The 23,435-nt window shown below is 39.5% G+C and overlaps 1 protein-coding gene across 8 annotated transcripts in view; it reads left to right on the plus strand.

Annotated features, from left to right (window-relative positions):
• The window catches only part of ARK2N (arkadia (RNF111) N-terminal like PKA signaling regulator 2N), a 95,955-nt gene that overhangs the window by 67,257 nt on the left and 5,263 nt on the right, over positions 1–23,435 (plus strand). For 4 of the 8 annotated variants that reach the window (XM_054460467.2, XM_054460465.2, XM_054460466.2 and 1 more), the window contains 2 exons: positions 1,758–1,940; positions 15,494–15,620. In XM_054460467.2, the coding sequence (XP_054316442.1) occupies positions 1,758–1,940; positions 15,494–15,620 (310 nt within the window). The remainder of the gene's footprint in view (positions 1–1,757; positions 1,941–15,493; positions 15,621–23,435) is intronic. The other 4 variants (XM_063653625.1, XM_054460468.2, XM_054460469.2 and 1 more) reach the window with 1 other exon arrangement.

The raw sequence follows: 23,435 nt of genomic DNA on the forward strand, positions 1-23,435 counted from the left end.
CACTAAAATAACTTACTACAAACACCTAAAAAAAAAAAGCCCTTAAAAAATAGAACATATGGTCAAATAGTCAATATTGTACTTGGCCCTTATATCTTCTACATCCAAGTATTTGGACATCACACAGTATCTTGATTCCATAATAATCATTTTGAACTCTGACGAGAACGCCATTGAATATTGCAGCTTTCTTTTCTTTTTTTTAGAAAAGAAAAACCTCAAACACGAATCCGTTTCTTGCTATTTAAACTAAAATCAATTACCAACTGATACCAAGGCCACACTGTTGAATTTTTTGGTCATTGAACTTGATTTACCCCTTAAGGGGATCTGGAAATTATTTTTAAGTAGTCAACTAAAGTTGTCATGATCGTCAGAATTTCATATTGTGACATGTCTGTTCTTTATACAATGGCACCTAACAACTCATTTGCTTTTATGTTTGGTCATTTTTTATTTAAAAAATATTACTACATAAACCTGTGGTTTGGTAGTTTAGTTTTAAGGGATCACTACCCAAAGTGTGTTTTTGTTCAGTGACAATTGACACAATGGATATTTGTATTAAAATAGTAATACTTCATTGTGTTACATTTTTATGATTCATTGGCACAGATGCATTCCTTCATAGTCAAGAGTTTAATAAAATAGGTGTGTTTAATATTCATTTGTTGGATGATATCTTAAAAACCTTAATGGAAATAGTTTGCTTGCGCTTCATTAATAGCCTTTGGGGGAGAAAACAGCATTCCTTTATTTCTGCTTTATATTAAAATAGGGGTAGTAGAGGGATTTCTTACTTGAAGGAAAACTTTATGTTTGCTTTTTGCTGTTAATGTTTTTCTTACAAAAGGGGTAGAATTAGCATTTTAAAGCATGTATCTATTCTACAAGCATGAATATTGACTTATTTTAGCATGAATTGCTGCAGTGTAATTAATTTACTTTGAAACTCAGCTGCCTTTTTCAGCCAGTTAGGGGGATTTGAGGGTGGAAGGGTCCTCTTCCAGTAAGAACTTTAATATTTTCTTGTAAAATCACCCATAAGATTGCATATTGTTTAGTTGGAGTATGAGCTGGTTGTCTTTCTTAGGGAAAAGGAAATAGAAATATCCCTCGTAAGATATCCAAAGCAAAATCCTGAAAATGGATTTTATTGTATTGTCTTTTTATAGAATGTCATAAAGTGTATAACATCCCTGTTTTTATAAAAGGACTTTACTGGAAATAGATATGTTAGTCAAACAGAGCTCTAGTGTTAACCTTATTTCTTTAGGACATAGGAAAATATATTTGATTTTCTTTTCTGAATCTACTAGAGACTTTTTATATTACCCAGTAAGAGAAAGAACTAGATTCATTCTTTTAAAAAATATAAATTGGGTTTTAATAATTTGCATCAGTTTTTTCCTTTAAGAAATCAGTTCCACTTTTTCTGTGGAGTCATCCTTTTTTTCTTAATCTTGCTCTTTAAAAGAATGACAGGAATTCAGTGTAACATAGTTGAGTATAGTCTTGTCTTCTGTTCTTCATAGTAACACTCCTTTTCCTCCTTCCAATATGTGTCCATCATCTTTGTAAGCTTGGATTATCTTTTTCACTTTCACATTTTGTGCAAAATATTGGATTTGTAAAGTGCAGCTTTTCTGATCAGATAGAATAATGAAGGCAACTGACATTAGAGGGCTCTTACTAGTTTCAGAAGTATTTTTCACCCCACACGTTAGATACAAGTATACATTTTCTTTCCTCCCTAGATGGACCTCCAGTTGTAGCTCATTATGATATGTCTGACACCAACTCTGACCCAGAAGTGGTAAATGTGGACAATTTATTGGCGGCTGCAGTAGTTCAAGAGCACAATAATTCTGTAGGCGGCCAGGACACAGGAGCTACCTGGAGGACCAGCGGGCTTCTAGAGGAGCTGAATGCAGAGGCAGGTTGGTCTTCCCCATTCCCCTTCTCTAACGGTGTAATATGCATGTGTCCTGGAGCTGTTTTCCTTGTAGTGGACCCTGATGAGGAGAACAGGTCATGCCAGAGACATCTGTCATTGAATGATTGGTTGTGACTATCCAGGCTGCCATTTATACCTGAAACAATTTGGATAGCTTGTCATTCATCTTTCCTACTCAGAAGGAAGTACAAATAAGAGCATTTAAGACATTAATTGTAGGTATTGGTAGGTTTCAGTAGGCATATTTCTTGGATTAAAAATGCCCAATATTTGCAAAAATGACCCAGATATGCTCATATTCTTTGGCCAGTTCTTTCTCTCACTTTAATTCTGGGTAGTGACCTTGCAGCTTGGATAGGGAATCGTTGAATCTCTCCCTGTGGGGCTGGCTGTTCATACACAGCGCTGCCGCTGTTTCTTGTGCTTCTTGCTGTGGAGTGACCCTGTTAATTCCTCGTCAGTAAGTTCTCATTTGTCTTTTCTAACCTCTTTCTTTTAGTTTCTGTCTCTGTTAGCTCAGGAAAAAAAATCTCTGTCCCTGTCTTACATTTTTTTAGTTTTGTGATTATTCTTTAAGGTGGTATTTATTCACTAAAAAATCCACTATTACCTTTGAAAAACTTTCACAATACCTCCAAGTCTTCTTCAATATTTTCTTCAAAACTTTCTTTCAACATTCTAATTTAAACCTTGTTTTGTTGTTGTTGTGAAAATACTAACACTGAACATTTAAGAAGAGAAGGGGATTGAGAGACTGCTTATGCAGCGTATAATTTCTTTAGTGTTGCTGAAAGATTATAGTTTTCTAGTTAATTTATAAATGCATTGGTTTTATGAGTTAATCTAATAGTTTAATAACTACCTAAAGTTATTTTTATGAAAAATGAGTTTTACAAAAAAAGGAGTTATAGTTTAGAACTTTTTATATTGAGACAGAACTCCATTGATTGTTGTTGTCTTAAATTATTCCTTTCATAATCTTTGATTGGAATTACAGAAAAATCACTTGTTTGTTGACCTGATTGATTTACTGTAGCTAATTTTGGAACTGAACCTGGATTTAGTTTTGATTTTTCTTTTTTTTTTTTGACTGGTAACTGTTGCCTGTTTGTCCTTGGACCAGTTGTTTCTCCTCTGGACTTCAGTTTTTATATGTATAAATCCTTGTTTTGCCCAACAAGTGTCTTTTAAGGATTTATTAATATGTATTAATACAAATACTTTGAAAAGAAGTAATAATGCTTCTGGGTACAGTGGCTCATGTCTGTAATCCCAGCACTTTGGGAGGCCGACGTGGGAGGATCACTTGAGGTCAGGAGTTCAAGACCAGCCTGACCAACATGGTGAAACCCCGTCTCTACTAACAATACAAAAATTAGCTGGACGTGACGGGTGTGGTGGTGGGTGTGGTGGTGGGCGCCTGTAACCTCAGTTGTGGAATTGCTTGAACCTGGGAGGCAGAGGTTGCAGTGAGCTAAGATTGTGCCACTGCACTCCAGCCTGGGTGACAAAACTAGACTGGATCCCCCCAAAAAATAAAAAAGAAGTAATAATGCTTTATATCAGTGGAAAGTAGTTTGGCCACATTTTGTACAATATGTATTTCTAATTTATTTTATTTATTTATTTATTTACTTATTTGAGATGGCGTTTCGCTCTTGTTGCCCAAGCCAGAGTGCAGTGGCGCGATCTCAGCTCACTGCAACCTCCGCCTCCTGGGTTCAAGCGATTCTCCTGCCTCAGGCTCCTGAGTAGCTAGAATTACAGGCGCGCACCACCATGCCTGGCTAATTTTTTGTAGAAATGGGGTTTTACCATGTTAGCCAGGCTGCTCTCGAACTCCTGACCTCAGATGATCTGCCTGCCTTGGCCTCCCAAAGTGCTGGGATTACAGGCGTGAACCACCGCACCCAGCCTTGTAATTTGCATATTAGATGGTTTATCTTTGTTTTTCATCCTTTGGCAATTAAGTCATCCATTCCACTTCAGTTTTATTTCTCTGTTTTCTTAGTCTTGCCATTAAATATAGACCATTTTATATTAAAGTTTTGGGGTAAAAAAATGAATGATTACCAACGTTTTGCTCTCCATATGCAGAATTCTTAATATTAGGTTGAACCATATGGAATTGTTAATATTTGACTTTTTGACCTACAACAGATCAGCCATTTCTTATGACTTGACCGAATAGTGCAAAGTTTGCGGTTTTAAAATATCATTAAAGTTTAGCTTTTGGGATGGCATTCACATTTTCAGATTCAAGTAATTGTTAGCCTGACTATTTAAAAATCACTCTTAGGAAACTACCACCATTCTTTTTAAGAAATAAAACGTGGTAAAAGTATGTGAGGAGGAAAACAACTGTGGCTTCAGATGTTTTCCTTCCCTTTGCCCTTCCCACGCCAAAGCTATCCTAAATTGGATATTTAGTGTGTGGTATTCCTGTGTATTTCTTTATATATTTGTACTACATTTTAAAACTAATTGGTATCACATTGAAGGTAATCATTTGAAATGTGCTTTTTTAGTTAAACATTTTATGAGTTTTGTTGTTGTTATGTGTGGCTCTAGTTCATTCATTTTCCACTGCTATTTAGTATTCCACTATATGAATATATCACAATTTATCCATTCTCTTGTTGGACATTTAGGGTGCTATTTTAAGTGATACTGCTCTTAACATTTCTTTATGTGTTTTTTGGTATATGTATATGATAATTTTTCTAGGATATAATTAATATATATAGAGAGCATTTGTGCATATTGGACTATAAATTTTGTGTAGGTTTCTGTATATCATAGGATGCAGTCACCACTGCTCAGCAGATCCCCATGACATTTTGTTATGAAGCTTATTGGCTCTTTCAAAGGCATTTTTTTTTTCTCTTAAATCTGACAATACTGGTATGTGGGTAATAAATAAAAATAATACTGTAGTCTTGATGTGATTATCATAGTGGAACTCATCTTGTGAAGGTATCTGAATGTGCTTACAGTGTCTCAATAAAATATTAATAGAATTTATGCTTAGGAGCCAGTTAATAGTTTTGAGACTTGGACTATTAGTCAGATGGTCATTCTTACGGTGTGAGTGTAAGTTAAGATTTTAATGGTTAATCTGGGTCCTGTCTTTCCCCTTCACAACAAAATAACAAGCCTAGTTATTGAACAGACTATTCAGGGGTTCACTTTAATCAACAGCAGCATCTCAACCCAGGTCCACAGCCCCATCCCACTTAGGATCACATAGGTATGCACTAAAGATAGAGTAGGTTGCCTTTTTCCAAGCAATTAGATGATTATCTTGCATCTAAAATATATATTTAGTTTTAGTTTTAACCTAGGCAAAAGACTTGAATCACATGCAGGGGTTAAAAAGTAAGTTGAAATTAGAGAAGCTACTGATCAACAAAAGACCTAAATTTTCCATTTCAATTATTGCCATGTGTTTGCTTCTTTTAAATTGATGCTGGAATTGAACACTGTAGTGGGTGGTTTTGAACCAGTGGCCACTTAGAAACTGCATGCCCTCAGGTAAATTATATAAAGCCTCAGTTTTCCCTATCTACAAAACTGGGGCACAACCTTTATAGTATCTACTCCAAAAGGTTATTGTTACCACTAATGAAATACAGTGTGTTTACTACGGAGGACAGCACATAGTAGGCCCTCAGAAATGCTAACCAGCATTATGTTAATATTAATATGCTGAAGTAGACTGAGTAAGGAAGTGATTAGTGGCTCAATCACTGGATTTCTAATTACTCTCTTGCACTGCAACGAGTTGCTCTTGCTACAAGTACTTCTTAAATTTTGCTAGAGCGTAGAAATTACCCAGTGTGCTTTTAAATATTCACACTCCTAGATTTCTCCTGATGATTCTGTCAATAAATCTGAAATGGTTTCTGGGAATCTCTTTTTAATAATAGCCTCAGGTAACTCTTGTATCCAGCATGTTTAGGAAACTGTATTAATATATCTGAAAATGGCTTCATTTTTGTTGCTAGTAAGCGCTCACTGCAAACATAAATGTAGTTGGGGCAAAAAGAAGCAGAAGTCTTGGTGAGGAAGGCTTATAGGTGTGGTAAACTGAACTTATTTAGGATTTTTTTCCCTGGGAAGTTAAAACTTTAAATACCTTATCTTTTCCATCAGCCTTCTTGTCAAGAAGGTAGGCTCTGAGCATTTTCCCCATCCTTACAATAGGAGTGGTAATCTTGATTTGTCCCTAACATGGTGGCAGTACAGAGAAATGAATCCTGGGTTTCCTGTTCCTAGTGTAGGGTTTTTAATAATTAGACCAGAATGGCCATGTTTCTGAATCAGTATAGTGAAGGAGGTGAAGTATGGTCATGTTCTTCATGTTTATCTGCATCAAATTGATGGTAAGATTTTAGATTTTTTTTTTTTTTTTTTTTTTTTTTTTTTTTTAGAGGGAGTCTCCAGTCACCCAGGCTGGAGTACAGTGGCACATTCTGGGCTCACTGCAACCTCTGCCTCCTGGGTTCAAGTAATTTTCGTGCCTCAGCCTCCCAAGTAGCTGGGATTACACGTGTGTGCCACCACACCTGGCTAATTTTTGTATTTTTAGTAGAGACAGGGTTTACCATGTTGGCCAGACTGATCTCGAACTCCTGACCTACAGTGATCCGCCTGTCTTGGCCTCCCGAAGTGCTAAAATTACAGGCATGAGCCACCACACCCAGCCAGATTTTAGATTGTTGACCTCTTCCTTCACTCTTTTTTTTTTTTTGGAGACGGATTCCAGCTCTGTCGCTCAGGCTGGATGCGGTGGCAATCTCCGCTCATTGCAGCCTCTGCCTCCTCATTCAAGTGATTCTCCTGCCTCAGCCTATCCAGTAGCTGGGATTGCAGGTACCCGTCACTACGCCCAGTTAATTTTTTTGTATTTTTAGTAGAGACGGGGTTTCACTGTGATGGCCAGGCTGGTCTCGCCCTCCTGATCTAAAGTGATCTGCCCATCTCTGCATCTCAAAGTGCTGGAATTTCAGGCGTGAGCTACCATGCCCAGCCCTCTTCCTTCACTTTTTAAGGTTGTTTAACATGCTCATTAAGGAACTAAAAGTAGGCTGGGTGCTGTGGCTCATGCCTATAATCCTGGCATTTTGGGAGTCCGAGGCGGGCAGATCACGAGGTCAGGAGTTCGAGACCAGCCTGTCCAATATGGTGAAACCCCGTCTGTACTAAAAAAATACAAAAATTAGCCAGGCATGGTGGCATGGGCTCCTGTAGTCCCAGCTACTCGGGAGGCTGAGGCAGGAGAATTGCTTGATCCCGGCAGGTGGAGGTTGCAGTGAGCCGAGATTGTGCCACCTCTCTCCAGCCTGGGTGACAGAGTGAGACTCTGTCTCAATTAAAAAAAAAAAAAAAAAGAACTAAAAGTAGTAATTTGCTGTTTTTAAAGCTAAATGAGTAGTGACTTAAGATGTTAATTTTTTTTTTTTAATGCCTAGCATGCGACTGTCATACAGTATGTAGTATTTCTCTTCAGTGTGTTGCAAAGCTCCGGCCTAGTTCTTACCCAATGGATTTACAGTTTAAAAAGTAGCTGGATTATTTCCTTTAAAGACAGAAAGAAACTGTTTTCCATGATAATTTGGTTACTACTTTTTCTGTGCTTCTTTTTCTTACCCTATTTTGGTAACTACCTTATCTTGGTAACTTTTTCTTACCCTTTCTTGTTGAAAAGGTCTGTAGTGGGAGGACAAAATTTAGAATTTTCTCATATAGTGAAAGAAGTTATCTTTCCAAAGACCTACACAGGCAGAGACCTACACAGAGACAGCCAGCTGTCACAATAGCTAAATATAAGTGCTCTGCTTTATTTTCAGTTTAATATATGGTAATTGTGGTATTTACATTTTTCTCTACAGGGCTTGTTCTTGTCTTAGAACTGGAAAAGATTAGTACCACTGACAGTATTTGAAGAACCTCATAGCATCTTTGGCTCACTTTTCTGTATGCTTTAGGCACTGTTCTGCCATTGGAATCCTGTGAAGTCCTCCATGGGGGGTGAGGCGAGGTGGGGAGGGGCAGAGCGGAAAAGGCCCAAAGGCCAGAGAATGTCAGGTTCTGTACTGGAGCTCCCAAAGGAATGTGTGGCATGCTGAAGAGGGTTACAGTGACAGAAAAGGACTAATGGTCCTGGCTCTGAAATAGAAGAGGGAAGAGGCAGAGGCATCCCAGAATGCCTTTGGTGTCTCTTGTAGAGCACGGCATCTCATTGCCTTGGTGTGGGTCCTAGCTGATTTGTTTTCTGTGTGGCACAATTTATCTAAGGCTCTGACAGGAAATTTGGCAAATGTCTCACACTATTAGTCTAGGAGTTCTTAACATTCACCAGGCAGTCTATATTTAGCACCCCCATCACTTTCTCATGCCTCTTATTTTATCTTGCATTAGTATTTTGACCAAGCATTACAGATCAGAGCAGACCCCAGGCCAGGGCCTATAAGAGCAGACCCTAGGCTAGGCGCGGAGGCTCACACCTGTAATCCCAGCACTTTGGGAGGCCGAGGCGGTTAGATTACCTGAGGTCAGGAGTTCGAGACCAGCCTTACCAACATGGCCAAACCCCGTCTCTACTAAAATACAAAATTAGCCTGGTGTGGTGGTGCATGCCTGTAATCCCACCTACTCAGGAGGCTGAGGTGGGAGAATAGCTTGAACCTGGGAGATGGAGGTTGCAGTGAGCTGAGATCACATCTTTGTACTCCAGCCTGAGCAACAAGAGCAAAACTCCATTTCAGAAAAAAAAAAAAAAAAAAAAAAGCAGACCCCAATTTTAAGTGACCAGTTTTAGCATATCATCTGGGTTTTGTAACCATGTTAAATACCAGCAGGTTTGGATTGCAGTTTTTATGGCAAAAATTGCACTGCCAGAATTGTTTGGATTATCTAACAATGTGGAAGGAATATTACTAGTTTCTAGATCCATAATGAATGAATAAAGTTAGAAGAATCTGAAATATTGGTGATGGTACCTTGTTTTTTTTTTTTTAAAGACAGTATAAAATTAACAAAAGTAGCATAGTAACTTTTCATTTCATGAAAAATAAAGTGATGACATTTCTAGCTCTGGAATAAGGCTATTGGAGGTAGTAAGGTGAGGATGGCGGGGTCCTAGTCAGTGAAGACTGGTTATTCAGAAATATTGACGACAGATATTTCACAAAACATTCCTGCTAGAGAGAGTAGAATTATAAATTAGAACGATGGTTATAGGAACCGGGCAAAGAGATACTAAGAATTAACTAATTCCATCATATTCTTGTTGTATTTTCTTAATTACCATTGTTTAAAAGCATTGAGTGATCAAGGAGGAAGAGTTTGGTTATAGTGACCCTGCCTGTCTACAGTCTGCCTTTTTAATTTGGTTTAATTAATTTCATTTATTTATTTTTAGGATCCCAACAGGCTGAACCCCTTACTGTGAGTCTGCCACAAGTGGCTTTTAGTACCTTTTGGAGCTCAGCTCCTTGCTTGCTTGCTTATTGATTGATTGAGATGGCATCTCGCTCTGTCATCCTGGCTGGAGTGCAGTGGTGTAATTCAGCTCACTGCAATCTCGGCCTCCTGGATTCAAGCACTTCTTCTGCCTCAGCCTTCTGAGTAGCTGGGACTACAGGGGCGTACCACCATACCTGCCTAATTTTTGTATTTTTAGTAGAGACGGGGTTTTGCCATGTTGGCCAGGCTTGGTCTCAAACACCCGACCTCAAGTGATCTGCCTGCCTCGGCCTCCTAAGTGCTGGGATTACAGGTGTGAGCCATGGAGCCCAGCCCAGCTTCTTGCTTCTTAGTGAGTAGGCACAGACAGTTTTGAGGTGGTTTTTCCCATAAATAATGAGTATTCATGATAGCAGGACTTGTAAGTAGAGAGAGACTAACACAGGTGCTGGGACTGTTTCATGAATGAGTAACAGTCATGGAGTCAGTAGATGGCAGTGAAACGGTAACCTCCTGGAAGACACTGCCTGCTGGTGTTGGTACATGAGGATGGAGATGGAGTAATTTGTAAGTGATCTGCATCCCAGCATTGGGGGTTAAGAGCAGCTTCCTCTTCAGAAGACTGCAGGGGAGACAATGTCTTCAGGAACGTCAGTCAGGTTTCCACAAGGAGATGGAGAGAAAGTTCAGTGTATTTTACCATGGAGTTGGCATTCCAGAAGGCAGTGGTAAAGTTGTAGGAGGGTGAGCAGTGGGTGGCTGGCGCAAAGGAAGACAACAGAGTTGGGGATAAGATGGCAAAAAATGGATGATCCCAGGTGCTTGTATTTTGTAGGTAGCTAAGAGGGTGAAAGTATAGTGTTTTACTTCTCATAACCACTGGTTTTCCTTCTGCCCCTCCTTACTGCTTTTTCCTTTTCCACTTTTCTATACTCTTTGTGTTTTTGTTTGTTTGTTTGTTTTTTTGAGATGGAGTCTTGCTCTGTCGCCAGGGTGGAGTGCAGAGGCATGATCTTGGCTCACTACTGAAACCTCCGCCAGCTGGGTTCAAGCGATTCTCCTGCCTTAGCCTCCGGAGTAGCTGGGACTACAGGCATGTGCCGCCACACCCAGCTAATTTTTGTATTTTTAGTAGAGATGGGGTTTCACCATGTTGGCTAGGATGGTCTCTATCTCTTGACCTTATGATCTACCTGCCTTGGCCTCCCAAAGTGGTGGGATTACAGGCGTGAGCCACTGCGCCTGGCCTCTATACTCTTACGCAGCTACTTCCACCACACTGCTTTTCTACTTCATTGGACCAATCCCCCATCCCTTTATCAGTCCTCTCCCAGCTTCATGTCCTTCCCTATCAAGCCTATATAGGCCCAGCTGTCCTTTGCCAATGTCACTTGTAGAGTTGAATTTCCTGTTATACTTACCTGGCAGAGTCTGATCCCTGGATGCACACTTTGAGCCTATATCCACCCTGCTAAGCATAGCTGGAGAAAATCACTTTGTTACAGAGTTAAAGGTTGCCTTAATTTCCTAGTCTGCAGCTTCATCCAGGCTCTCAGCGCTTCCCAGAAACTCCCCCTTTTCCTTAGGCAGCATTCTTTTTTTTTATTTTTTTTGAGACGGAGTCTTGCTCTGTCACCCAGGCTGGAGTGCAGTGGCACCATCTCAGCTCACTGCAAGCTCTGCCTCCCGGGTTCACGCCATTCTCCTGCCTCAGCCTCCTGAGCAGCTGGGACTACAGGTGCCTGCCACCATGCCCGGCTAATTTTTTTTTTTGTATTTTTAGTAGAGATGAGGTTTCACTGTGTTAGTCAGGATGGTCTCAATCTCCTGACCTCGTGATCCACCCACCTCGGCCTCCCAAAGTGCTGGGATTACAGGCGTGAGCCACCGCGCCTGGCCTTGCGTTCTTTCTTAGTAGTGGCTACTTCGCTTTTCTGCACCTGCCCACACCTACTCTCTGCAGATGGCCTTGCCACATTCTTCAAAATCCAGATTACCTCAGCTTTCTGCTGTCAAACCTATTCTCTGCCCTTTTGGAATATGAACAGGTCTCTCTCATTGTTAAAAACTATATATATACACATATATACATACAACATACATACATACATGCACCCCTCCCTCAAGCCCATATTCCTTACTCAGTACCATCCTATCTCCTTTTCCTCCATAGCCAAACTTCTTAAACTGTGTTTGCTCTTCCTTCCCTTTCATTATTCTTCAGATTGCTTTGCTATATTGGCTTTCTCCCAGGCTGGAGTACAGTGGTGCAATCATGGCACACTGCAGCCTTGACCCCCTGGGCTCAAGCAATCCTCCTGTCTCAGTTTCCCGTGTTGCTGAGTCTATAGTTGCACACCACCACGCCTAATTCCCTGCCCCCCCCCCCCCCGCCCCACGCCATCTCTTAATTATTTATGTTCATCAATACTTGGGTTGTGTTTTCTAGACCACTTTTACTCTTCAGGACGATCTTTATTCTCTCACCTGTTGCTGAGGATTTAACAAGTCTGTATTTCCTCTTTAGACCTCTGACCTGAGCTTTAGAACAGTACCGATTGTACCGTTGACTGTCATCTGCTGACTCTATGATAGTTTCACTCATTTATGAAACATTCCTGGCACCTGTCTTAGTCTGTCTCTGCTTGCAAGTCCTGCTATCATGAACACTCATTATTTATGTGAAAACTTAAGTTATGTGAACTGCTTATTGGACATATTAAAGGCACATTATCATCATGCCCTAAGCAACCACCCTCAGCTTTTATTAGTGCACTGAATGGCACTGTAACTCTATCCATTTACCTAAGTCAGAAACCTAAGCATCATTTTTGACTTTCTATGTTCTTTCATTTGCCTAATTCCCAACATGACTAACCTTCCATTCGTACACACACTCACAGTATTTTCCATTGTTTTTTTTCCTACTTCAGCCACAGTCATTTCTCACCCAGGAAGCTGCAGCAGTCTAACTGGTTTTGTTGCCTCCAGTATTTCCTGTCCTGCTTGCTATCAGTTTCATTTCTATACTCTGAAAGGAAATTCTTTAAAATGCAAAACCAGATGACGTCACCCCTCTGCTTACCCTCTGCTTAAATCGTTCAGTGGCTTCCTACTTCTCAAAACTAAGTCCAGACAGCTTACCATGATCTGACCTGCTGACTTTGGTAGCCTTGTTTCTTATTACTCTTTTGACTGTTACCCTCAAATCTCACCAAACTTTTATACCTTAAAGGACAACAGAATGTTCTGTATGCCACTTCCCCTCACCTGTGCCCACTCTTTCTTGAGAACCTAGCTTCCCTGATCACCCTCAACTCTGGTGAATGTTCCCTATCAGAGCAGTTTTCAAGCCATGGTGCGATAGACTGCTTTTTGTTATCTCTGCATATATCGCAGGTTCATTGAGGGTTGAGACTATGCCTGCCTTGTTCCCCATAGTATTTCTGGCACTTAGCACAGTGCATAGCATGTCACAAGTATTTATTGTAGGTACAAACAAATAAACAGTAAAGACTGTTTGAATTATTGAATATGGAAAAGATGAAGGCTATAAAGAAGAGTCTGTGATTTTGTATTCTTCCTTAGCAGTACAGTTGGAACGGTGTGCATGAGGATAGCCAAAACTAAAACATTGAAGTAGAAATTGGATGAAGACTTGGCCACAAGCAAGGTATTGCGGATCAGAGCAAGAATCTAGGTTTACGAAAGCAAGACTTAACCAATTCCATTTAAGCAGCCTCCCTAGATTTAATAAAACAGAGTTTTATCTGGTGAATGCCACCTTTTGTGTGCTTATAGGGTCCAGATATGTGCCCACTGCCAGTGCCACATAATCTGGATTACAAACCCACACAAACTGTGATATATAATCTCAATCACTGGTTTAGCTAGGAGCCATTCTAAGCATTAAAAATTTTTCACAATATGCATCATTTTCAGTTGAAGAATAAAAGGTAAAAATAGTACTGAAGAATTATGAAAAAGACCCACAGTCATATTCAAACTTGATTATTTTCACAGCTTTACTCAGAATCTAATATATTCATAGTGTTATGTGTAATACTTTATACGTTCGTATACATTTTTCCAAGTTGCTACATAGCACTGTAATGAATATCTTTGGATATAACATTTTGCTTATTTAAAGGCTAAAGAGTAAATTATTAGGGGTGGGTTTACAGGGTCAGAAGGTATAAAAATTGTAAGCCTTGGTTTGAGACTGTCTGTAGCTTCCAAAAGGTTTACACTCAAGGGTGACAGGAGTATGAAAGTACAGGATTTGGCCAGGTGCGGTGGCTTATGCCTGTAATCCCAGCACTTTGGGGAGGCCAAGGTGGGCAGATCACCTGAGGCCAGGAGTTTGAGACCAGCCGGGCCAACGTGACGAAACCCCATCTCTACTAAAATTACAAAAAATTAGCCAGGTGTGGTAGCGGGCGCCTGTAATGCCAGCTACTCGGGAGGTTGAGCCAGGAGAATTGCTTGAACCCGGGAGGCAGAGACTGCAGTGAGCTGAGATAGCGCCATTGCACTCTAGCCTGGGTAACAGAGCGAGACTCCATCTCAAAAAAAAAAAGGTACAAGATATCTCAATAACCTTGAAGCACTGGGTTGAGTAAAGGGAGAAGAGCGTTGTATGTAAAATTTTCTTTTCTTTTTTTTTTCTGAGACAATCTCCCTCTGTCGCCTGGCTGGAGCGCAGTGGCGCGATCTTGGCTCACTGAAACCTCCGCTTCCTGGGTTCAAGCAATTCTCTATCCTCAGCCTCCTGAGTAGCTGGGACTACAGGCACGCCACCATGCCCAGCTAATTTTTGTATTTTTAGTAGAGACAGGGTTTCAACCGTGTTGGCCAGGATGGTCTCGATCTCTTGACCTTGTGATCCGCCCACCTTGGCCTCCCAAAGTGTTGGGATTACAGGCGTGAGCTAAAATTTTATTTTCTTTACATTGGTTTAGTTTAGATTAGGTGTTGTGTAGATTTTTTTTTTAAATATGGGAAATAATTTTGTATCAGATCACAATATATTTAAATAAAAATACCCTTTAGAGAGGAAATGAGAATTTGTACTCATTACAACTGTTTATTTTGTGTTAACTCCTAGGTATTCTAAAATTCACCCTTTTAAATCAGAACATTCAAGAGCTGGTACATAGGCCGAATTATTTTAGCTCTTGCTAGAATTGTTTTTAGAGCCATGTACTTTGATGCCATGCCATTAGCCATTATTGTGAGTTCTGTGAAGCTCATGTTTTCTGTGACGTTGGAGAATGTGTTTTATTGCATCATATAATACATGCTTTGGGAAGACTCTTGTAAAGAAGTCCTTACATCCTCCAGTGCCACAAACTGTTATGTTTTTCCAGAGTGTGTGGTTTGTTTCTAAGGAGAACTCTCAGCAATGTACAAGTTACATTTCAGTTGCTCAGAGCCAAAATTGTGATTTACCTCCAGCCTTCCTTTTTAGATGTAGTTTTGGGTCAGATTTTGTCAAATCTATGGTTCTTTAGAGAGGACATATGCTAAATCTTTCACAAAGCATCTCAGTGTAAATGTGGTATTAGTGATTACTTCTATTATTCTGTATGTGCCTTTGGGCTTTTCTGGTTTAGAGTTTGGTTCTATTAAAATGATAAGCAGTAGAGAGCCCCACTGCCTTCTAGGTGGTTATGCAGGTCGTTTAAAAGCTGACTGGAGTTGAATGCAAAAAGCATTACAGCATAAAATGTATAGAGTTTGTTATGGTTTAGGTAGACAGATATAGGTATTTACCAAAGCATTTAAATTTTTTTATCCTAAGGAGTAGCAAGTGAGAGACTTTGAGTTCATACTTCTGTGTATTGCCATGTTGTTTGAATATACATCATGAGCATATATTCTGTTTATTTTTTGAACAAAGAACACTGCCCCAGCTTATTTGACAGTTTTGCTGTGGCAGGCTCTCACAGGGTGATTCTGTTTCTGTGACTAAACCTAGATGACAAATCTGTCAATGAGTTGTTTCCACTGTTTGTGAGGAATAAAATTATAGTGCTTGTTTTTTTTCCTCCCCTTCTCTCTCAGGTCATTTGGATCCAGGATTCCTAGCAAGTGATAAAACATCTGCTGGCAATGCGCCACTCAATGAAGAAATTAACATTGCCTCTTCAGATAGTGAAGTAGAGATTGTGGGAGTTCAGGAACATGCAAGGTAGGATACTAATTGGAGTAGTCTGATATTTTAAGTTACAAATTGTATTTTAACCAGAAAACAAGTTAAAAGAAAATGGTAGACTTTATGGCATAGCTGACATGAATGAATGGTGGGAGCTCTTGGTTTTGTTTGGTTTAAGAAATACTTTTTGTTTAGACATGATATGAGCCTTAGAGTGTGTTATATATTGTCTCATATCAAGGACATTTCAACCATACATGTCTGTGAACTAGAGCTGATGTTTTTTTCTTTTGAGCAAATGTTTAGTTAGCTTGACAGACTTTTCATTTAAGGCAGAAGTATCACTGTACTTTTTTCTCTCATGTTTATACTTTCTTGCCTTTCACTTTCCCTGGAAATACACTGGGAGCAAACAGTTGGGAAACATGCATCTGACATCATGCCTTTTTGATTGGTTTCCTAGAGCAACTCTCCTTGTCTTTCATTAGAAGCAAACTTGCAAGTTATTTTGGTCTGTTTTTACAGAGTGTATTTCTAGTAATGCTCATATAACTAAGGGAGTCTTGTTTCTTAGGATTAAAAAAAAAACCCACAAGACATCAAGTTGGTGTGTAGCATTATAAACATAATTTTATGAATTTTGGCATTCGTTAAGGTAGGGGTCAGCAAACTGTGGCCCATAGGCCAATTCTGGCCTGCTGCCTGTTTTAGTCTGGGCTGTGAGCTAAGAATGATTTTTACCTTTTTAGGTGACTGGTGGAAAAAAAAATCAAATGAAAAATGATACTTTGTGACTTGTGAAAATTACAGGAATTAAAATTTTAGTCTATAAATAAAGTTTTATTTTAACAACTGTGCTTGTTCATTTTATATATAATCATCGATGTCTTTTTGTGCACTCCACTGGCAAAGTTGAATCATTTCAACAAAGATTATATGTCCTCCCCAAAGCCTAAGATATGTACTGTCTGAAAAGTCAGTACCTTTGCAGAAAACATTTGCTGACTCCTGCTTTACGGTATGTTCATAATAATTGGTTCCAGCCCTTTCAGCGATATTCTTCTGAAACATTCTGGAACATCCTCTCCCCACCTCCCCTGCCGCACATGCACACACCCACCCACCTCCCAAAATTTAGACTTTAGAACTTGTGTATTTTGTATAAATCAAACAACTTTTCTCCCATGCCACAAGAGTGAAGTTGTGATTTTCTGGTAAATAGGTATATAACATAGTGTATTCATTACTTGGCTCTTTGATCTGATTTTACTCTGGTTACCCAGGTAATAAAACACATTTGCCAGCATTTCTTCTGTCTCTTATACAAAAGACAAACTTAAAAGTATAGAGTGGAGATGAAATACAGATACATGTACGTTAAGGGTATCTTTTTCTAGAGAGATCTAAGTATACTTTGAGAACATTTTTCAGTCAAATAATTGGAACTTTAAGGATGTAGAGTTAATTTGTAGTTTAACATGCCGTCTCCCCAAAAGTGGCCAATTCTGGCTTTTTCAGAACTAGTCTTTTCCTAGCACTTCATCCTCTATTCTGTATTTATACCTTCCGTATTTATTCTGTAAGTATGCCTGTAAGGCTGCTTCATTTTTTCTTTTTCTTTTTCTTTTCTTTTTTTTTTTTTTTTGAGATGGAGTTTCACTCTTGTTGCCCAGGCTGGAGTGCAGTGGCACGATCTTGGCTCACTGCAACCTCCACCTCCCAGGTTCAAGCGATTCTCCTGTCTCAGGCCCCCGAGTAGCTGGGATTACAGGCATGTGCCGCCATGCTCCGCTAATTTTGTATTTTTAGTTGAGATGGTGTTTCTCCATGTTAGTCAGGCTGGTCGTGAACTCCTGACCTCAGGTGATCCACCCACCTCGGCCTCCCGAAGTGCTGGGATCACAGGCATAAGCCACCGTGCCTGGCCTCTTTTTCTTTTTTTTTTTTAATGATTATTCTCCCTATTCTGGTGGAAGGAATTTTTATTTTTCAGTCTTTCCTTTACTCTTTGTTTTCTGCCTTAATTACAAATTTTTTCCTATTAAATTCCCTTCCATTTTTCCATTTTTCTATTTAGGCCGACTTACCTACCAGATGAGAAAGCTAGAACTACTGATTTCTTCCTTTACATCAGCATATTTTTGTCTTTGGTTTATTTCACCATTGTTGCTTATGATATAAATTATCCTTTTAAGCCCCATGTCAGGATCTTTCTAGACTATTGTATTTTTAAATTTTAGGGTTCCTACTATGATACCGTGCCCATTGACAGGTCAGTGTGGGTGAATTATCTTCAGATGTGCCAGGGACATATTATTCATTCACCAACTTCTTTTTGAGTTACATTTCAAATTTTAATTCATTGTACTTATGTGTTCCTACTTAAATAGGGAAGGAATAGGTAGTAACCTGTACTGTTTGTCTAGTCTCTTACTCTGTGCTAAGACATATCACTTAGTCAAGTTCTCTATTAATTTCTAACTCATCTCCCTTTTTATTGTTTGCTTATGCCTAGAAATGAACCACACTTATTTTTAGCTTCTTTGTTCAATGTTTCTTCATCATTAAATGTTTATCTTCTTTTTCTAAAAAAAATAATATTTTTGTATCTGGAGTTATCATTATATTTCTATTAAAACCTGGAAATTTAAATTCTCAGTTCTCCCCACCCCTAACACACACAATCTCTATTCTACACTTGAACAAAGTGACTTTGTCTACATTTTAAATAACGTTACATTATTTACAAGGATTTTTTCTTACAGGCTCTGAAGCATAAAGCTGTGTTTTATTCTTACTCATTGGTTTGAATCCTGGGAAATCGTATCTTGTAGGTGACATCCATTTTAAAACCTCAGTGGTGGTTAAAATTGTCCATATAATGGAATGTAGAATTTACAGATTCTTTGGGGTACTTTTCACTGACTCCTTTATTATTTTGTGAGGGTGTCTTTTATATTGATCTTGGGTCTAGGACTGAGTCTTTCTGATGTTTTTTTCCCCCGGCAGCTTCTGTATCAGTAGGCTGATAATCTTTCAAACATTGGGATTAAAAAGCTGAGAAGCAAGTAGGAGAAGAGGCTTTCTTGTTGGTTGCTTCAGAGTTGCCCCTTGGCTGCCTGTATCTCATCTGGAATTTATTTCTTTTACGGGTCTAGGGTTGCAGTTATGAAGTATTGATGTGCTTCTGGCAGGGTTATCGCTTGGAAAAAGGTTTTAGGTTTTGATCCACATCTTTTTGTTCTCATTTGATTTGCATGTATAGAGCAGATGTTTTGTTTGGATTTAGTTGTCCTGTTCTTATTTTTTCTTTTCATATTCTACGTTGTTGTTGGGTTTTTAAGAGTTTTTAAGAACTCAGATTTGGTCCTTGAGTTGTTCTCTGGAATTGTGGCTGCCCTGACTTGTGTTGGGTGCCATTTTTCCATATTGGAAGCGTTTTGTTTGGCCTTTGCACTCAGTAATTCGAGTTATGATATGCCTCCCCCCCTCCTTTTTTGATAGTTATTTTTCTTTTCTTGCATGCTAATATCTTCCCCTATTCTTTTATTTTAGATTTTGATGTATTCATTTCTCTTTTGTGTATCTTCTAGTCCTAGACTAGAAAGCATGCTTTCTGAGCTAATGGTTGAACGCATATTTTATGATTGCCTTGTATTGCTGTGTTGAACTCCTGGTTACCTAAATGTTATTTCCAGATGTTAATTTTTGGACAGTCCAGTTTCACAGATGCTCTTTGCTAGTGAGATGGAGACTTTCCCAGCATCTCTAGGTCTTCTGTGCCCACTTAATTTTGCCAAAACTTTTAATTTACGAACCTCAGGCCAATAATTTTTTTTTGTCTTTGGTCCTGTTGTTTTTTCCTTCTACCGACCTCATTGGTAATTGCTGTAGGAAGATGAATACATATAGCACAGATCTGTATGTTATGGAACTGTGTCGGAACAGTTCCTTTTGGTACCTGTTCTGAGGTCCTCATTCTAGTCTGTTAATCCTGTGATCATTGGTGTTAATGTTGAGTTATTCCTTAGCAAAGTAATTGGTGTAGGAAGCTGTATTTGAGACTCATGGCTTCATAGGAGCAGTTGCAAATTTTTTTTTTTTTGAGATGGAGTCTCACTCTGTCCTCCAGGCTGGAGTGCAGTGGCGCGATTTCGGCTCACTGCAACCTCCGCCTCCTGGGTTCAAGCAATTCTGCCTCAGCCTCCCAAGTAGCTGGGACTATAGGTGCATGCCGCCATGCCTGGCTAATTTTTTGTATTTTAGTAGAGACGGGGTTTCACCGTGTTGCCCAGGCTGGTCGCGAACTCCTGAGCTCAGGCGATCTGCCCGCCTCGGCCTCCCAAAGTGCTGGGATTACAGGCGTGAGCCACCATGCCCAGGCCTGTTGCTAATATTAACTCCAAAAAAACTAGTGAGACAGATGAGTGTTCCCCTACAATCACAAGGATTCATTTCCTCTTCAGTTAGGAAAAAGAAGTAGAAATGTTATCTAAGAGGTCACCTTCAGGCTGTCTGTAAATGAGAGTAAAAATGATTAATTTTAATGTTGTTTTCTTAGAATAGTAAGCTAACTATATCAAAAGTTGACCGTCAGAGCCTGCTGTGTGTGTGTGTGTGTGTGCGCGTGCGCGCATGTGTGCATACGCACACTTCATTTCCACTGTGCAGCCTTTCTATTGATATTAGTGTATGAAGAACAGGAAATTATTCTATCAAACCATATTGTTTATAATGCATTTTTTCCTAACATTTTGGGAAGCGAGACCCAAGCATTTTCTTGGTTATAAAATGCAAAATATGGCTCTAGGTTGTGTTTCATACCTGTCGCCAATTGTATGCAGGTTAAACGCTTTGTGAGAACAAAGCCTGTATCTGCACTAATACAGATTAGTAATACAGTTGATTGGACCAATTAAAAACCAGCTGAGTATGTTCCTACCTCATGTCTTTCATGATACAGAAAAAGCATATGTGATAATACATGAAACTCTTTATTTTTTTATGTTGCCTCACAAAATTTCAGGCCTCTTGCATCCATTATAGGACCACTCCAGAGGCTTAACAACCATTGTGCTCCCTCTTTCTCCTGAATTTTTTTCCCTATCTGGTATAAATTTTTGTGTAATGTATATTGTCTTATAAAATAGTTGAAATATTTCTCTAGCACCCTTCCGTTTACTAGATTGACTGTTTTTTCCCTCTGTAGTTAAAAGAAAAATGTGTTAAAAGCCTTGTTCTGTCCTCATTCATCTCCTAACTCCCATTTTATTCAGTGTGTTTGAGATCATTAAAGTAAATAATTTTTGTGAATATTTTATTGGCTAATAACACATGCAGATAACTAATAACGTACCTTTAATTTTTGCAAACTGCTTATACCCAAGTAACAAGCACTCAGATCAGAACACAGAAGTCACTCTGAGCTGTCTTTCTTTTTTTTTTTTTTTGAGACAGAGTCTCGTTCTGTCACCCAGGCTGGAGTGCAGTGGCGCGATCTCGGCTCACTGCAACCTCTGCCTCCTGGGTTCAAGTGATTCTCCTGCCTTAGCCTCCCGAGTAGCTGGGACTACAGGCGCATGCCACCGTGCCTGGCTCATTTTTGTATTTTTAGTAGAGACGGGGTTTCACCGTGTTAGCCAGGCTGGTCTTGATTTCCTGAGCCCATGATCTGCCTGCCTTGGCCTCCCAAAGTGCTGGGATTACAGACGTGAGCCACCGCACCCAGCTACTCTGTACTACTTTCTAATTACAACCTCCCCCTTCTCTTTTCCCCTGTAACTACTATCTTGACTTTTATTTTTTTATTTTTATTTTTTGAGACCAAGGCTCAGCCACCCAGGCTGGAGTGCAGTGGCATGATCTCTGTTCACTGCAGCCTCGACCGCCAAGGCTCAAGCCATCCTCCCACCTCAGCCTTCCAAGTAGCTGGGACTATGGGTGCCCACTACCCCACCCAGCTACTGTGTGTATGTGTGTGTGTGTGTGTGCGTGTGTGTGTGTGTGTGTTTGATAGAGATGGGGTTTCACCATGGTGCCCAGGCTGGTCTCGAACTTGTGAGCTCAAGTGGTCCTCCCGTCTCACCCTTCCAAAGTGCTGGGATTACAGTCGTGATCCACTGTGCCAGCCTATTCTGACTTTTAATGATAGTTTTGCCTGTTTTTGAACAAATCTTAAAGTCACTGTTGAGCTTGGAGGACACCTTAAAATCTTCCTTAACATTCCCGACAGATGCCTCAGCAATTACTTGAGTGCTTAAAAGGCAATTGATTCCATTTCTTAGTGGCTTTGTTCTATAGCAATGATTATCTGAAACTTGCCTTCTAGAAACTGATTCATGGTTCTTAGCATGCGCTCAATGGTTTTGCCTCGAGCATGAAATAGTACCTTTCATGGTGGCTTCCGCCTCACAGTGATTCTCCCTTTGGGAATTCCATGTACAACTATTAATAATTAGAGTTAGTAAAGCTTTTGACCAAAGATAGTATCATCACATTCTCCAGATAATCTAAAATTTTGAAGTAGGAGAAATAGAGAGGGTTAGGGGTTGTTCCATCATCTTAAGCTCTTTGAGGTGCCCAGTGTCCTACTAATAAATTCTCTTCATTGTTTAAAGTAGCCTAAGCTGGTTTTTGGTAACTGGAACCATTTGTAACATAACTTCAGAAGTGATCTATTTTTAGGTAGTTGAAGTGCCATGTCTCCTATTCTGTCTCCTTCAGCCATTCCTCAGTAGAAAATAAGGTCTCTAAACCTCTCACTCTCCTAGTTCTTTTCCTATGCCAGACACTTTCTAAACTCTTCTTTGCCGCTTATTGAATGGCCCTGGGAACCAGGCAGTGCTTCTTTCAGTCAAACATGATGTAGTAACTTCAGGTATAGCCTGAAGAAGGCATTATTATTCAGTGGAAAATAAACCCTTGAGTGGAGACCTGATTTTACTCCAGTTCTATACTTAACTTGTTTAAGAGCCTTTTGGCCTAGGTTTTTTCTTCTGTATAATAAACAGATTAGATCAGATTTTTTAAAAAGCCACTGCCTGATGTTACATTGTATGATTACTTAGTGAGCAATACAGATAAACAATTGGGACTATATACTTCTTTTACTTCGGAGATATTTTTAGAAATTCTGCCAAAGATTACATTGACTCTCTTCGCCACTCGTTGCCTGAATTCTTACCAGGTTTCTAGCCAGCTTGACTTCAATTAGTGCTTGTACAGGTGAGCTTTTGAATTGCAAGTAAGTTTATACTTCTAAATTGTTAGTTTGGGCCTATCTTTGTACTCTGATGATTCTCATTGTGTTTTGCTGCACCCAATTTAATACACACATCTGTAAAGCAACAACATGATATGGAAAGCGTTGGACCCAAAATGAGACCTGTCTTCCTTGGCCTATCACTTTTAAGCATTGTGACTCTGAGCAAATCATGTAACCTGTTTAAGCCTCAGTTTCCCTCTGTAGAGTGAGGATAGTAAATTCCATGCTTACCTCATAGGTCTGTCAGAATTGTCCAATGAGATAATATATGTGAAACTGCTTAGTAAACGTAGTGTTCTGTTGGCCTTCAGTCATCAAAACCATTTCTATAAATGTTGAATCAACTCCTTTGGCTGACATTTTTCCATGACTACATGGTCACTTAATATGAATTTATATAATGGGTTGAACAGATGTGAATTAGACATTGGGCTTTATGTCCCTTATTTTAATGCCCCTATTTATTTCACTAGCTAATCTTTGAAAAGGTAGTAGCCTCTGGGTTAGTAACTACATAGCCCATCTCTGGACAGGTGACGGGCTTCTGGTACTGTAACAAATTTGCGTTCTGCCCTCTGCTCTGGCCC

Source organism: Pongo pygmaeus, chromosome 17 (genome assembly GCF_028885625.2).
Source record: "Pongo pygmaeus isolate AG05252 chromosome 17, NHGRI_mPonPyg2-v2.0_pri, whole genome shotgun sequence".
NCBI lineage: Eukaryota > Metazoa > Chordata > Mammalia > Primates > Hominidae > Pongo > Pongo pygmaeus.